Below are 16,404 nucleotides of genomic sequence, written 5' to 3'. Positions count from 1 at the left end.
TGATCGGCTCGGCTACATGCATTGCAAAGCATTGAGGATGTCCAGGCTGAGTTCGGGTCTACTGTGGGTGTAGAGTTCTAACTCTTCTTTGTCTTGGCCCAACTCTTGGTGGACACTCACGCTGTTCAAATATAATATTCAAATGACTCTTATGGTTCTAGTCTACCAGTCAACCGGTACTTCTTTCTTTCGGGATCTATATGCGACCGGTCAGACGGAGTGCTACTTGGCGTCTCGCCCTGAGACGTTAGCGTGAGTTAATCTAATCCTCACAGTACTGCTGTTCTATCTGACTGCCGGTGCTATCTGTGCGTGATCGTCGCTGATCTTCTGAGCTTTGCTTTGCTTTTGTGGAGAAGCGCTGTGATTGTTGCACTCGAAGCGCCAGGGTTCAGCGAATCACAAAATGACACACCAAGGACCAACAAAACTACAGGATTGAGGTAGGACCAAGGGAAATTCCCTGCATATACACATTTGCTGTTTTTTTTCCCTGTCTTTTTTTTTCTCCCACGCTCTTTACAGTAAGGGGTCACCCCTGAAAGCTCGAACAGTAGTTGCTTGAGAATGTGCCACAACCCGCCCACTCCAATGGCCTAACTGGTCTATTAGCACTTGTGGCGTCGGGTACCTGAACGGGCCTTCAACTTGATTCCTGATTTGTTTAAAGGCATGGTGGATCTTTAGGCTGAAGCAGACCAAAAGCGCTAACGTGCACTGGTGGATCACAACTTGACAGCTCTCTCGGAGCTTCAATTCCGTTTCGCCTTGGATACATTTCTGCACGGCTGTGTAGCCGATGCAACATGCGCGTGAGCATGAGCGGAAGCATGAGTGACTTCAGTTTTTCGGGTCAATCGTAGTAAGCTCTTCAGCCCAAACGTGCTATACCGTAACTCCGCGAGAAGCCGATGCCCGGATACTGTACTCTATTGCGGCATTTTGGCTTGGAATGTGGGCGCTTTCGAATCTTGGAGATTCAAACTGTAAAATCACTGCCACTGGATAGTTCAAAGCTTCAGATAAAGAAACAATTTCCAACCCTCGATATTCAATATTTGGCATCGGACGATGGCTTTGTTAGCTTGACTCCGAAGTCCGTCCAACCTGAAACGCTTAACTAAAAATATTAGCCAATGACATTGACGCCACACCGACTGAGAATGCGACGCTGTACTCCTGCTCTACCGGAGTCTAGGCATAATTTATATTGTAAAGCTATGTTTCGCCGAGCACTTAATTTGGTATGGCTTGTGCGGCGGCATGGCATGAGGTTGTAGTGCAGGTGTACCCCGAGAACTGTTCTGTGTAGAGCGTTCATTGAGGCTTACTTGCCGCCTCTTTTGCTTGGTTTTCTATGTTTTTTTCTGCTTATGCAGTCATAATCTGTAGCCCGGGAAACTTGCACAGCTTGGCGCCCAGTGCAGGGTCAATCCCGTAATAGTTCTTTTAACGAAAACTGGTGCCTCTCCAAGAAATATATTGCTCGCTCCTAGTGGACTTCGTTTCACAGCCCAAAGTCAGTTCAAACAGACTCAAGCTCTTGCAATATATGCGTCTGAACGCTTTTTCTACACTTATTTGAATGAATGATATGTTAATACTAATCCTGCTAAGCTGGTTTGGGAAATGGATCGCCGTGCCAGCGTGGTGCAACTCAAGTTATAAAATCATGGACATATGCATAAGAAATTATTTAGCCTAAAGCTAGACCATTTTGCATCATAAGAAAGCCCTGGCAATCATTGCCACTATAGATGACTACCACCCGTGATGGACCTAGGTTTCGTAGCTTGGTACTGTTTGCCCATAGACTAACTTGTAGTAAGGTTACCATGCAACAATGGCCTAGTTGACCATGTCGATAAATAGTTCAAGTTAAGTCAATATGATCTCAAATGCAATGATATGGACAGCTGAGGCTCAAGATGCAGCCAAATGAGCGGTGAACAACTCGTTCTCCAAATAACCCTAAGTCAATTGAAGTGCGTTGTTTGCATGGGATTTCTCAGTAATTGTTCTTTTCTACTTCCCTCTTGCCTGCTATCATCTCTCATATACACAGCTATGGACCCCTTCCGCCCGGAAAAAGAGTCCTACGAGCGCATCCTGCGCCAAAGCTACCAAGAATGGTCGTCGGATTTCAAGTTTAGCGACACCTTCCCACTCGAATGCATTGATATCAAATCCATTCTGAAAGAGAACAAGACGAGGTAAGCACCGCGAAAACCCAGCACACCTTCATTGAAGTCGAGATACCACCAGACTCTAGTGAAGACGAGATCTGCTGGTGGCGAGCTGTTCTTGCTGGAGACCCAGCCTGGAAGATCAGGGTAGCGTTTAAGTCCGAAATATTCGAATCGCCATGGTCTGTCGCGATTACTGGCCTCATTAAAGTAGACGTCAAGAAGGATAGGAAACAGGATACAATGTCTACATTGAAACCTACCCCGCCATCCTCGACAACAGCCTTACAATATCTGAGTCGATTCTGCATATATCACCACATCTATGCCCAGGCTACTGCAGCTCTATCTGCAGTTTTCTTCAATTGTCAACCTTTTGAATCGAAAACATTTCTTCCGATTCCAAGACTATCAGAGAACCCCCAAAAGACCTCAACAGCAACACGTCAAAGCCCGCAGCCAATACCCTCGTTGATAAATTCTTACATAGCCTTACTGCCCTACTATATGACTCGCAGCAGCAACCCATGGAGACTCATTGAGGCCCTGGATTCTACATTTTCAACCCAGCAATACCTTGTAATCTAGTTGATGCATGGTTGAATCCAGCCATAGCAACAATTTCACCAATTTGCCAGGAAAGAGATAACACGCATCTCTTGAACGGTCTCACGGCACACAATCCACGACTCGGGGTTATTTGGCTTGGTGCCATAATCAACGGAATTAGCTCATTTGTCTTGAGCAACCTCAAAGGAGAAAGTGTTGCAAGGCCCAGTATTCAAGCGGAAGCCTGGATGCCGGTCAATACAACATTTCTGACAATGAAAATGAATCCAGATTGCCGCAACAAGGACACTAATACCATAATGAAGGAAGATGAGTGCAAACTTTTGTTCTTGGTAACACCGAGTGCAAGAGACCAGAACAACCATACTCATTATAACCATGGGCATTTGAGTGCATGGGCCTGGAAACCCTTCGGAAAGACCAGGATTTGCGACACTGAAATTGACATTCGTCCTCACGTTGACTGCACATGCCATGTTCTGAAATACGAAGACTACAATTGGGAGCTTGACAATGGATCTGCTATCCAAGATACAGGGCGGAATCCTACTTTTGAGTTCCGATCTTGAGATTGACACGCGGGATTCCACTGCGCAGTCTGTTTCGGAATGTCTATCTTGCCAGTCTGTCTCGCTTCCCATACGATCTATTGATCTTCCCCCAGTTCCGGATGACTTGGAGTTTGAGATGTAAACCGAGCATATGTCTACAAATCCCACTCGTGGAATCTACGGCTATCTTCAAATGTCTGGATGTGCGGCTGGTGAGAAAGAGATTTATCAGCATTCTTGGGTTGACGTCTGGGGAGATGATGATGAAGAGGTTGACGAGAAGGAATCGGATCTAGGTTATGTTGCTGCTCGGATAGAAAAGGTCAAAGGGTGGCTGGAGGATACAAACAATATTGAATTGAGTAATGTTTGATGTGTGTACCTGCAAGCCCCCGATCCTGTTATGCTTCAGTATACTCAAATAAACCCAGACTTTTAATGGAGTGAGATGTGTTTACTTTCATCTATTTACGGCATTGCTAAATTTCGAGCTTCTCTCAGGGCTCCTTCGGTAAATAGCAAAGAGCCACTAGGGAACCTCGAATCTTAAGCAAGATAGATCCTAAGCTGTATGATGCTCCACCTGGACGACTATGAGGGGGATGCTCGTGTTGCTCCTTTAGAAGAGCGCACATTGTGATATCGGAAGTAGTTTCCAAGTGCAGATAGAGAGAGATAGTCAATGAAAGCTTAAGTTGAACACTCTTGTTTCTATGTCCATAGATCACATAGTTGAAAGCTTGAGTAGATTGATCTATCAATGAAGCAAGGCATATAATGCACCCCAGATTAAGGCACATGTACCCACAAGAACGAGTCTCAACACATACTTGGCAGCAAACGAACTGCATGCATGCGATCACAAAGCTTAACGTTAACCCCTCGATTATGTCTAAATGCACATGCTGCATATATTTATACATAGAGAGAAATAAGTTTCGAATGTTTTTGAAATTGATAGTAATAGAAGAGAAAACAAATAGCCATCACTCATAAAACGAAAATACATGAAATTTTCAACTCCAGATCCAAAGGTATCACCATGAGAAAAGGTAAGCGAGAGAGAAAGAAGAACCAGTAGAAAGATAAGCAAAAAGAAAAGCATAGATAATGCAAAAGATAAGTGCAAGACAAGTAATCTGGTCCTTTCAATATATCAAGAACCAACATTGACCTTTTGACAAGCAAGCCAGGTAAGTAGGGGAACAGTATCTAATCATCACAGACCAGAGTCCAATCCGTACAGCCTAGTAGAAATGCAATGATACCAGGAAGTGTGAGCATTGAGGCCCAGTTCAAGGTGGGGTGGGGGAAGCAGCCCACGGAGTCGAGTCTGCCAGCGACTCAGAAATGAATAGGAGATGCGCCCGTGTGTATCATGATCTTGTAAATCCAAAAGTCGTGGAAATCGTAACGAAAACCGCAGACAAGTGCCATAAAAAGGATAAATATGGATGCATGTCTGGTTCGGGGGTGTCTAGACGACAATCAAAAGCACCAAATGTTCACATTGGGAGTTGGGTGCTGCGACGTTGCTGAGCGTCCATGAGCTTGCGACGGACGGCTTCGCCACCGGCAATGCCACTTGACTTGCGTTTGCGGGTGGGCGTGCGCTGGTCGTTGTTTTTGGCGTGGCGGAAAACGCTTGCCGGGCGAGCTGGAGAGTTGGCCGGCATGAACTCGCGGTGTTGAGGGAGGCGTAGGAGAGCCTGGTAGCGGTTGTGGTTGCGACGGAAGGCTGTGACGATGCCCTTGTCCAGGTGATTCAGGAAGCGCTCTTCGTTGTTAGGGGGCTGAGATTCGGATTTTCGTGTGGGAGTTCGGGCGCCGATGGACTTGACGGATGGCGGTCCCATTGGAGACACTTGGGCTTCATCGTCAAATTGGTTGTCCATGTCATCGTCCTCGTCGGATGAGCCGTTACCAAAGTCAATGAAATCGTCCACATTAAGGGCGGACTCGGGATCATCGTCTTCATCCTCTTCGAAAGAACTGTCGATGGTGAAGTCCTGGGAGGGGTAGAACGCCTCAGGAGGACCCATAACCTGGCCTCCGGGTGTAAGGTCATTTCCAAGAGCAGTCATCATGAGATTGGCACTGGATGCCAGCATGGGGCTGAAATCTGTTTGATGAGGAGAGACAAGAGCATCGGTGTCACTTTCGTCAACCAGGTGAAGAGTAGTCTGGCGAGGGCTGGTGTTGGCGGTTCCGGGCATGCTGTTAGCAGCGGACTCAAGCCAGTCGTGGCGAGAAGAGGCATAGGCAGGGATGATGACGAGGTGCTTTCCAGTGCAGTCAACCAAAGCAACCGGCTTGTGAGGGTCGGCCACGAAGGTTCCCATGATGGGACCACGGCGGCGAGGAACACTATCGCTCTTGTCGTCACCTACAGGGGCCAATGAATCGGATGAGTCCCGGCGAAGAAGGGATCGAGGGTGGGTGATGGTAGCTGGTGGGGGTAAATCTTCATCTGTGGTATCGCCATCATCACCTTCAGCAGGTTAGCAAAATAGAACAAAAAATTCGATGGTCGGTCATCATACTCTCATATCCACTCAAGCTGCCCTCGGAGGAACCCTCGGACTCGACGTGGTAAATGCTGCCATGGCCGTAATCAGCATCACCGAAGATTTCTTCGGAATGCCTACGATGGTTGTTGCGGTAGGACTCGTGGTCATTTTCAATCATACGACGCAGCTGTGGGTCCAAGCTGTCTTGCTGCAAGAAGTCACCGGGAATTTCATCATCGCTGTGGGAATCACTATCAGAGGACGATTCTGATCGCTCCTCGAAGTGGACTCGTCGAGCAACTGGAGTCTCAACAGCCTCGCTGGTCATTTCTGGTTCCCCAAAGGTGTCCATGGCGGAGTAAAGGTGCTCCTCGTCGAAGAAAGAAGCTGCTGGTAAGAACATATGGTCGTCAAACGCGTTCGAGATGGTCCACTGCTCATCGTTCAGTTCTGAACTAGGCATGACCCGCTGAGATCTTTCAGATTCCATAATCATCATTTCTTCCATTTGTTCAACGTCTTGCTCTTCATCTTCAGCATCCGTGATGTAGTCCACCGCAGCGTAGACATCATCAGAGCTCTCATCAGAGTCGCTGGCATTGCTGCTATCATCTGAAACCACACGTCTTCTTTTGGCTCGTGCAGGTTGACGCCCCGCCTTATTGTCCCTCCGACGATAAGACGGGGCCTTGACAGCTGGTTCTTCCTCATCGTCCGCATCTTCTTCCGAATCATCTGCCTCCTCGCTAAGATCATCGAGGGATGAAACAGAGGAGACAGAGGAGACTGAAGAGGACGATGCTCTGCGTTTTCTGTCGGCGGGTCGGCCAGTGGCCAACTTCCTAGGGGGATTGACTTTGGGAGACATATCCATGTTGCGCCTGATGTGGCCCTCGGGGGTTGCAGGGCGGGGGTGGGCGTTTTTAGCTGAACTCTTGGGTGCCCTTTTAGAGGAATAAGAGGATTGAGGCATTGCGAGAAAGGTAGGGGAGGTGGAGTTTTATGATCCAGACTTTTCTGCTCCCGTTTCGTTAAGGCGGGCTTAGCAGGTGGAGTGGTGGTGAGTGGATCCCCTAGGAGGAGAGAATAGTCGTAATTGGGTCCAAGGTTGTTTATAGAAAGGGAGGGCCGAGGTGGGTAGAGGGTGGGGAGGCGGAGCGGAGGTAGGGAGAATTTTCTGGTGAAAGCACCCGCAGTTCAATGCGAACGCTGTGCTCCTTCTGGGAGTGTACTTTGGGGCAATTCCAACGCTTCTTGGGAGGCGTTGAAAGAGGAACAGATATCGTCAAGTCGAAATAAGGATCGGAGCTGCAGGACTGGGGAACCAGGTGGTTCCCCAGCGAGGCATTTACAGCTCAACGAAAGCCATTTGGCTGGTTATTCGACGATATCTTGTAAGTAGAAGGGTGAAAGGTTTTAGTTGATTGTAAACCGACTGTTTGATATGAGTTGGAGAATGGAGAATGGAGTGGAATGAAGGAAGAAGAATAGAAGGGCGATAGTCGACTTTTTTCCCGGAGGTGGGGGTGCCCGTGATTGGCTGACTACAGCGGCTGCCCATTCGTTGGCGCCGCTCACCGACTCTTTTATTTTCTCTTCGTGGTATTGCTACAGGCATTCTATGGAATGTTGGTTATATCTCAGGGTTCTGCATATGGAGAGCATGGCTATTGACATTTAGTACTAGAGATATTGTCCAGGTGAGTCCTGGAGGCGAACACAGGCAAAAACCGCCAAAAACCAGTCGTCATTCCAACCTCGGGGCAAGCGGGTCTAGAGTGGCCAGTCTGTACGAGTCTGCACCGGAGATCTCCAGCGCTTACAGGATTCCCCTCCAACAGGCCGTTCGATGGTTCGACGATGGACGTCAAACTAGACCCTCGCTCGGTTCAGCCTCTGACCCGTGCGATATGCATGATGATGCCTATGATTCATATTCTCGGGTTAATTGATTGAACGTATGACACATCCATCGATGAATCATATTGTTTGACTCTTTGCAAGAACCGTGTCAGCTCCAATTTTCACCTGATTGATTGGCTCGAGGCTTAGATCCGACTTCAGATTTGTCCAGTGGCAATTTGATGCTCCATTCCAGGCCGGCTTGGCATGTCCGGTCCAAGACCGGGCAGCTGCAGGTGCTTTTGACTCTGAACCCCAAGTCTATATGCACCGCCCATGCTCGACGGCCTAACTATAAAAGCGGTAAGGGTCATCACGTCTCTTGCATGAGATCTATCGAGTGCCCTCTTATCTCTTCATCGGTGAAGAGACACGTTTCACCTGCGGAGGCAATCGGAAGATCTTTCCGTCTCCTTTTTTAGTTATGCAAGATCATCTCTGCCCCGCAGTCCTATGGAAAATTTTCTGCCTCCAACGCCAATCAGAAGCCTCGGGAAAACAATATCGCTAGCGCTAATATGTTTTCAGTCGAATTTTCTTCACTTTTGAGAATCCTCCACCTGGCCACTTCTATGGCCTTCCAATGACTGACTCCACCTTCTTCTAACGCCTCTACGGAACAGCGAGCTCCGTATAACTTACGTTTACGGTGGCGTTTGCTGGTTTTAGAGATTGATGTGTCTCATAGATCGAAGGCTACTGTCTACTGTCTACTTTGGTACAAGAATAGCACACCCAAACGATTCCCCTGGATCCTTTATGCACGTGTAGAGCAAAACATTTCTGTCGGCACTTGACTCCACTCCTTCGGGAAGCTCCATAGACCCATTCTGTTGAGCATCAGAGTGAAATCTCCCGGATGACTGACGTAGAATATTCCCAGTCTCTTGAGCATCACAACTTTCTGGGAGTTTTACGACGAGGATAGCAATAAAGGCTTTTTCCACACGCCACGATGGGTCCCTACTGTCCGCCTGGCTCCTGGAATTGCAGTTTGACCTTATCGAGACAATTATGTGGGTCCATCCGCAGAAATCAAGAGACGGTTGCGGGCAATGAGGAAGTTGGCAGGATTGTAAATGATGGCTGTGACAATTGTATGCAGTTCCACCTAGAGAATAAGCGGATAGATTCGGTTTGATATTTACATGCCTCAACGCAAGTATGTCGGTTTCAACACACTCCCTGCCTACCTAGACTTCGGTTCGTCTCTATCTCTCTTTTCTGGCAATTTCCAGATGCTAAACAAGATCAAATTGACAATATGAGGAGAAGCAGTATTTCGGTCAACTATAGTAACCATGACTAGGCCAATTCCTTCCCAGATAGTACCAAGTCTCCCGCTGGCTAGGAGGTAAGTTGACAAAGGCAATACCCATCTCTTTACACCTTGAAGTGAGCAAATCCATTCTAGGCCGTATTGATTTTTTAGGCCTGCTACATTCAAGGCCCAACGAAACAAGCTTGGGTAGACATCGTGAGTCCAATAGGGCCTCGATTTGTTCAATAGCCAAAACAACCAGGTCAGGGTCACATTGGCATAGATACAAAAACGTCAAAGTTGGCGGCAACAACTCTCTCAGCTCTTGATTTGTCCCAGTCTCCGGATCAAAGTCAATCAGCATTTTAAAAGGGATCTGCAACATCCTCAAGGCGGAAAAATCGGCAAAAGACCCAATCCACCCCTCGTCCTCGTCACGATCAGCTTCCTCGTCCGTCCGAATCCAGAGCGTCTCTAACGTCGTCTTGTGATATGAGAGCGACTCGCGGAGAGGATCAGACTGGATCGAAACATCACTGATCGATGGCCCACCAATGTCGAGGTGGAATGATCTCAGCGCCATGCAAGACTGGATCCAAACAGGGAATCCATATACGGTGTTACTCATCACGAGCTCGATTTTTTCGACTCCGGAATAACGCTGAGAAGGAGGCTCTGGGGCATTATCCTCTTCATCCTCTGCGACCATGACTCCGACCACTCTGCGCATAGCTGGGAACTTGAAAAATGGATCCAGGTAGTCTGTATCGAGATAGCCTTCTATGTCGCAATGTCCGGCCTTTACTTCTTGGAGATGAGGAAATAAACGACCGCCATCCTCGGCTGCTTTGGCGAACATCGTGTTGACTTTATTCTCCTCATAGGGCCAGGCTATCCTAAGGCTTTTCAAGCTGGTGAGCTGTGGAATCAGAACAGCGAGCCAGGCGTCGGAGTCCCCCATTTCTAGGCCTTGGAATAGCAACTGCTCCTCTTCGCAAGAGTAGCGGACGCCGAGATCGGCCTTCTTAAGGAGCCTTTTATGGTGGTCCTCATAATCAAATCGAGGTTGAATGCGTGGATCCCATGGGGAATATCTCCAATCATTCAGATCTAAGTGCTGGACTGCCTTTGCTAACTCCGGATAGCGTAGAATGGTAATGAGGAATGGGACCACGGTTTGAATATCAAAATGGCAGTCGCAGAGGCGAACCTGGGAATACAGAATTGGGAGTAGCAAATTGCACATCTTTCGGGAGCTGTAGATCAGGTGTAGGAGGTCATTCTGTGAGTATATTTGCGTGGCAATCATTTGAAGAATTTCGGTTGGAAGCTGTCCCAGGGAAGCCATAGCCAATCAATATCGGACTGACGAATTTAAGTATGAAAAGTTCCGAGGTTGGATGGAAGATGTGACAAATGACCATCAAGTGCAATGGCAGTCCAGTAATGTTAGTATATTGTGTCCAGTCAGGCAGACGAGACCGAAGAGAGAAGTTGACTGCCAAGTCCTGACAGCTTCGCTCCGCGTGTAGCGCGGTCGCTACGGCGACTAAGCGACTCAGACAACACAGGTGCGCTCCAGGGCTCGATACATCTTATTTCCTACGTCAAACTACAGGCAAACTGTCCCTTTCAAAGGATGACCTTGAGCATAATCAATCGAGCTTTCACCACCTAATTAATCATGTACTCAACTCAAATCGGCCCGAAGGAAGAAATCAGTTCCGGCCCCATCACCCGCATCACTCGGGCGATCCGTATATACGAGATGCGTCGTATTTTTATTCTTTATTCGCGTTACATTGAGTTACATATACTTTATTCTTATTGATTTAAAGTAATCCGTTACAGTAATGCAAACGGACTCCCCGTATTATGTACCATCTGACCGTTAAATGTTCCATTTATGCGAAAGAGAGAAATGATGAATGTGACTCAATTAGAAAGGGGTAATCAATAGACACGAACGACGTCGAAAGTAATTAAACACACGAATCCAGATGATGCTGCAATATTCATCAAATGCCACAACGGAAGTGTATGCAGGTCCCGTTTGGCAGTAAATTGTGGGTTGTCCCGAGTCACAGTGGGATCCGGAAACCTACCACAGGACGTCAACCACCAAGAGACTCCCAACTACGTTCCAGGATATGGAGTGGCAGTATTGGGCATGGGATCTGTCTTCGCTCGACCGAAGATAGACAGGCGAGACTTCGATCGAGTGGGTACTGGTCCTGGTCGGACAACTTCTTCAGCCCCAGTTTCGGGTTCAGTAGGGGTGACAGAGGGAGCAGCTCTGGCTTCCTCGACCTTTCTCACGCCCTCCCGAATCTCCTCGGGAGAAGCACCCTGGGGCGCTGTGGTTGTCAAGGTCTCAGTGGCACGGATCCTTTCTGCAGAGGCGTCTTCATTGAGCTTGTTGATTTCTTCTTCCGTCACAAGACGTTCATTCTCGAGGCGAACTTCGCGTCCGCGCTTATGACAATACCATAGAACGAATAGTAGAACTAATAAGTACCAAACTTAGCCCATGTCATCGGTTGTTAGCAGAATGCTGTACTTACGGAACAATGCCAGTGACCAGAGCACATTCATACCCAAGACGGCAGGGAATCGAGCTCGCAAGAATGCCATAATCGATCGGAGCATACCAACAAGGGCAGCAGGCTTCGAAACAAGCTCCTTCAGACTTGGCACATTGAGGCCAATCTTCTCCGCAGCGGCGGCTGCCTTGCCCACATTTTCCATGCTAACACCGCTCTTACCAGCGCGTTCAGCAGCAACAGCGAGCATCTCTGGAGCTAGAGTCTCAGTCCAACGTTCCGGAAGCTTTTCGATAAGCTTTTGCATGGGTCCAGGAAGCTTTGTGTAAGTATCTTGCAGTTGACGATTTCCGTTGGTCAAGAGCATCTCCAAGTCACGGTAGGCAGTCGGCACTCCGTTGATCAAGTCCTTAAAGATGAGCTTGAACTTTCGTAAAAGTTCTTGAGTCTCGTCACTAATAGAGAACACGCGGTTATTGTCTGCTGCTAGGTTCAGCCGCTCCAGAATATCCGTCATGTCCTCTGCATCCTTGTCCTTCTCTGCACTTTGCCCGTTTGTTGAGGTCTCTGACGTCGCGGGAGGAGTCGATGTTTTTATCTGTGACTTTGCTGACTCGTTGACATCTTTGTCCTATATTTGGAGGACATATGTTAGCATATGCGAGGCCGGGCACAAGAATTCCAGCAAACGAACTGACCTTGCCATCTGTGTTCTTCTTCCAGAACATAGCGCTCCATCGCTTCTTCTTCTGGGGAGCTTTCTTGCTCTCGGACTGTGGTGTCTCCGATCTCGTCAACGTTGGTTCTGACCCCTTCCGCTCGCGCCTGTCCTCCTCCCCAAGTTCTTTCCCAAACTCCTCTGCGGGTGACGTTGGCAGGGGTACATTGATAGCAAATTCACCGGTCTCTGCTTGCTGGGACGCCTCGGCTGGGGTTCGTTCCTTGGGATCCGTTGGAATCGGCACGAATTCCTCGGCGGTTAACGAACGTAGGTAGGCCTCATCCTCCGGCGACAGGACAGGCTTGGGCGTACTGTTAATCTGCGAGGAACGACGGCGGTTCTTGAGTTGGTTGAAATAATCCATGGTTATGGTATGATTACCCAGGAAGCATGTATCAAGATGATGGGTTCGGTTTCTCTCGTATCTCAAACGCGTTTTGTGGTAGGCCGAAACAAAGCGGGCGCGTGCTGCAGGTAAGGGGACGCGCGCTGTGTCTTCTGGTGATAGATCAACTCTGCCAGCGCATAAGCCAAATATTTGGAGAAAATAGTCGAGGAGTTGCGCATGACAAGTCAAGTCACTGTTTTGTTTTCTCATGTGATGATATCACCGGTGGCTCTGGTCCCCGCAGGCTCCACTGCTGCGCCACCGCATCATCGCACCGCCACATCTCAGTCAAAAGCTTATTTTCAAGATTCTGAGATGCTCAACCATGTCTGTATTTGAACGTCAGGCGACGCATTATTCAACAATAGCATTGACAGCATTGGTTTAAAATCGGCTGATAAGTCAGAAAGCGATTTACAGCCATTATTGTATACAAAAGCCAGTCTCTTACTGCGCAACCGACCATGCTGGTGGCTCTATCAATATAGCCATTCCAGATTACATGGCATTAAGTGAATAATGAGAAGCTTATATATAAACAAGTCCGACAAAGCATAACATTTTGTATATACAAGACCTTAAATAAATCTTAGCCCAACTCAGAGGTGCCCGATAGATGCTACCAGTCACTATAAGGTAAAAACGACCTCATGGACTGGCATAATAAATTCCGTGGAGGACATTGGGCACGAGATCCATGAGTTTGGATGCCTTTCTCCACCTGGATTGGTCTACCTCGCACTGACTCTGGGGTAGTATTGGAATCGACGGCATGGCCCTGTCGGGCTCCGTGTCCGAAGCCCGACCTCCGACTATTCCCCGCATGGCTAAATCGGATTGCATTTGACCTAGTGAAGAGGCGGGTAGTTCCGCAAGAAAAGCTTGAGTAGGCAACGAAACAAGAGAAACGCATGAGAGAAAGAAGAACAGTAGTACGAATGAGATTGGGTTTTTACACTGTGACTTGATGAGCTCTGCAAATATCTTTTATCCTAGAGCTCTTCGGTATCATAACCCCGGACTTCGCCCCTGAACGCCACAATCTCATACACGTTGTACCTAAGGATCAAACCCCAAGACTTTACCTTCGAGTTGAGAGCAAAAATGAGAGCCATGTATGGCTTTACCGAGTACTCGGACCTACTGTAGGAGCCCAGTGACAAAAATGTCTCCAACAATTTTGCTCTTTGGTTAATTAATTGTTGTCCATGTAACCCCTCATAGATGTAACATCCATTAGCTCCGTGATCGACAGGAGAGCATTTAAATCCTGTCATTCGTGCTCTTCTGTGGAATCAATCTACTAAAATTCAACTACTTCGCCCTTTGTTCATCAACTAAGGACCCGAAGTGGCCCGACAAAGTACATCATGATCGGCCTCTCTCATGTCTTGCTAGCTCTCAGCTTGATAAGCCCCAGTGGGGCTGCCGCGGCACCTACTTCTCCTCAAGCTTGTAACAAGATCCAATACGACTTTCCATCGGGTACTAATAAGAACAATCCCCGCGCTCAAGCTGTGAAAGAGGCTTACGTGCGTGAGTGGAACGAGTATATGAAATATGCTTTCCCCAATGATGATCTCATGCCCGTAACTCATAACTACACAAATGACTTGTTTGGCTGGGGTGCATCTGTTGTTGATGGAATTGATACAGCCATTGTCATGGGTTTGACGGATATTGTCGAACTACAGTTGAAGCATATTGCTTCGGTTGATTTCACGTACGTTGTTAGCCGCTGCCAGATTTTGAATTGATTGACTAAATAAGCGCAGCAAATCTTCATCCTTAGTCAACTTTTTCGACGTGAATATTCGCTATTTGGGAGGGTATATCTTTCACAAATTCCCCCGATGAGCTTCGTGACTTACTTGATTCGATAGGCTTCTGAGTGCCTATGACTTGATCAAGAGCGGGCATTTTCCAAATCCGTATGACCATGACCTGGTTGAATCTCTCCTATCCCAGGCCAAGTCCCTTGCGACAGCTATTAGTCCAGTGTTTGACACGGTCACTGGTCTTCCTGCCGCTCAACGAAACTTCTCAACCGGTCAGATAATACCCAGTACTTCCACCATAAATGGAACAAAGTATAACAGTACGAACACCGCTCAAGCTGGAACTTTGATCCTGGAGTATTATCGTCTCTCGGATCTCACCGGAGATGAATCCTTCAGGCAGCATGTAAGATTTCATCTCCTAAGCCATCAAGTCTTGATCCGATTCTGAGGAGGTGGCTGACATGAAAACAATAACACAGGCTCAAAAGGCAGAGGATTATTTGATCAGCCCCAGTCCTGCGCCCATATTCCCTGGGCTGGTTGGCACTGAGTTGGACATGGAAACCGGCAAATTCATCACTTTTGATGCAGGCTGGCAAGCCGGTGTTGACAGCTTCATCGAAGTAAGCAACATAAAGTACTGTCTTGTGCTAAGTCTAACGAAATATCTTTTCGATAGTACCTGGTTAAAACCTACGTGTACAACCCAGAAGATGAATATGCGGCAAAGCTGAGAGACTTCTGGGTGACTGCATCCGAGTCAAGCATTGATAATATTGCATTGAATCCATACCATAAGCCAGAGTTGACATTTTTGTCCCAGCTTGATGCCAATGGCAGCATGATGTGGACAATGGATGACTACGTTAGTTCTCTCCTGTTTCATATCTAGAAATATGTTTACTGACAAACTTTCCATAGACATGTTTCGCAGGCGGAAACCTGCTCCTCGGAGGAAAGTATCTTAATCGACCTGAATTTACTGAGTTAGGATTGAAGGTGACAGACAGCTGCCACTGGCTGTACAACTCGACTACCACGGGATTGGGACCTTCAAGTAAGACACTTTTTCCATGCTTATATTTTTGTGATAAGGACCTAACAGGATCAACCAGTGATTGGGTGGTACAATTCGAGCAACAATGCCTACAATCCAGCCTACAACAACAACGCAACTTACCGCGCCGAGGCCGCCAAATACGGCTATTTCATCGAAGACCCATCTTACCGCTCTTATCCAGAGCCACTAGAAAGCATTTGGTACGCATATCGCATTACCGGCGATACCCGCTGGCAAGAATACAACTGGGAGATCTTCCAAGCGCTGGACACCCATCGATCCGCCGCTGTGCCATATGCGGAGATCTCTGATGTGAATGCTCCTGGCGGTGGAGAGTTGGTAAATCTAGTTTCCAGGTGAGTTCTTGCAGTAGCAGGGCTGCTTTGAAGAGCCATACGAAGGCTGTATATTCGGAACTTTGCTAACGTCTTCTGGTTTGCAGTTTCTATTTCGCAGAGGTGCTCAAGTACCTGTATCTGTCATTCACTGAGACAGATGTTCTCAGTCTGGATGAGTGGGTATTTAACACCGAAAGTCACCCTTTCCTTATTCAGAGCAGATGTGCGTCGTCCTAGATCATCAATACAGCTTTGACATTGGGGATGGACACCGCAGGGCTGCTTGGGGAGACAGCTCCAGCTAGTGAGAAAAACGCGAGAATAGTTGAATCCCATGAACGCATATTGAAGAAAGACTGAAGGGATTTATCCGATATCAAGCCCAAGCATGATATAAAGCGCTGCATTTCCGTAATTCCCCGTTAAAATGTTTCCTCATGATCCGACCACTGTGACGCATATGCAGTATTTCCACATAATCAGTGGCCGAGGTTCGGGATTTAACTCAAGCAAACAAGGGAGCAATATGCTAGGTAGGCAGGAAAGTATCGAATTTGAGGACCCAGAAGGAGTACCTAGTATACGCCGACTGA

At 47.7% G+C, this 16,404-nt stretch overlaps 5 protein-coding genes across 5 annotated transcripts; 2 read left to right on the top strand and 3 right to left on the bottom strand.

The window, feature by feature from the left end:
• Positions 1 to 3,458: 3,458 nt before the first annotated feature.
• On the top strand, positions 3,459 to 3,680 carry N7511_010930 (uncharacterized protein; the record flags this gene model as incomplete). Its single annotated transcript, XM_057133307.1, has 1 exon — positions 3,459 to 3,680. The coding sequence occupies one exon, from the start codon at positions 3,459 to 3,461 to the stop codon at positions 3,678 to 3,680; it is 222 nt and encodes a 73-aa protein (XP_056981295.1).
• A 1,132-nt stretch (positions 3,681 to 4,812) lies between these two features.
• On the bottom strand, positions 4,813 to 6,790 carry N7511_010929 (uncharacterized protein; the record flags this gene model as incomplete). The annotated part of the gene is made up of 2 exons (XM_057133306.1): positions 4,813 to 5,798; positions 5,851 to 6,790. 2 exons carry the CDS (start codon positions 6,788 to 6,790, stop codon positions 4,813 to 4,815), a joined length of 1,926 nt encoding a protein of 641 aa, XP_056981294.1.
• A 2,215-nt stretch (positions 6,791 to 9,005) lies between these two features.
• Positions 9,006 to 10,328, bottom strand: N7511_010928 (uncharacterized protein; the record flags this gene model as incomplete). The annotated part of the gene is made up of 1 exon (XM_057133305.1): positions 9,006 to 10,328. The coding sequence occupies one exon, from the start codon at positions 10,326 to 10,328 to the stop codon at positions 9,006 to 9,008; it is 1,323 nt and encodes a 440-aa protein (XP_056981293.1).
• Positions 10,329 to 11,116: 788 nt separating this feature from the next.
• On the bottom strand, positions 11,117 to 12,608 carry N7511_010927 (uncharacterized protein; the record flags this gene model as incomplete). Its single annotated transcript, XM_057133304.1, has 3 exons — positions 11,117 to 11,487; positions 11,545 to 12,154; positions 12,222 to 12,608. The coding sequence occupies 3 exons, from the start codon at positions 12,606 to 12,608 to the stop codon at positions 11,117 to 11,119; spliced, it is 1,368 nt and encodes a 455-aa protein (XP_056981292.1).
• A 1,394-nt stretch (positions 12,609 to 14,002) lies between these two features.
• N7511_010926 (glycoside hydrolase family 47 protein) lies at positions 14,003 to 16,048 on the top strand (the record flags this gene model as incomplete). The annotated part of the gene is made up of 8 exons (XM_057133303.1): positions 14,003 to 14,355; positions 14,408 to 14,461; positions 14,516 to 14,816; positions 14,893 to 15,036; positions 15,093 to 15,278; positions 15,335 to 15,470; positions 15,529 to 15,829; positions 15,916 to 16,048. 8 exons carry the CDS (start codon positions 14,003 to 14,005, stop codon positions 16,046 to 16,048), a joined length of 1,608 nt encoding a protein of 535 aa, XP_056981291.1.
• Between the last annotated feature and the right edge of the window lie 356 nt (positions 16,049 to 16,404).

Source organism: Penicillium nucicola, assembly GCF_028828085.1.
Source record: "Penicillium nucicola strain IBT 29836 chromosome Unknown utg000010l, whole genome shotgun sequence".
In the NCBI taxonomy this organism is placed as follows: domain Eukaryota; kingdom Fungi; phylum Ascomycota; class Eurotiomycetes; order Eurotiales; family Aspergillaceae; genus Penicillium; species Penicillium nucicola.
This window is presented reverse-complemented; position numbering and strand designations above follow the sequence as displayed.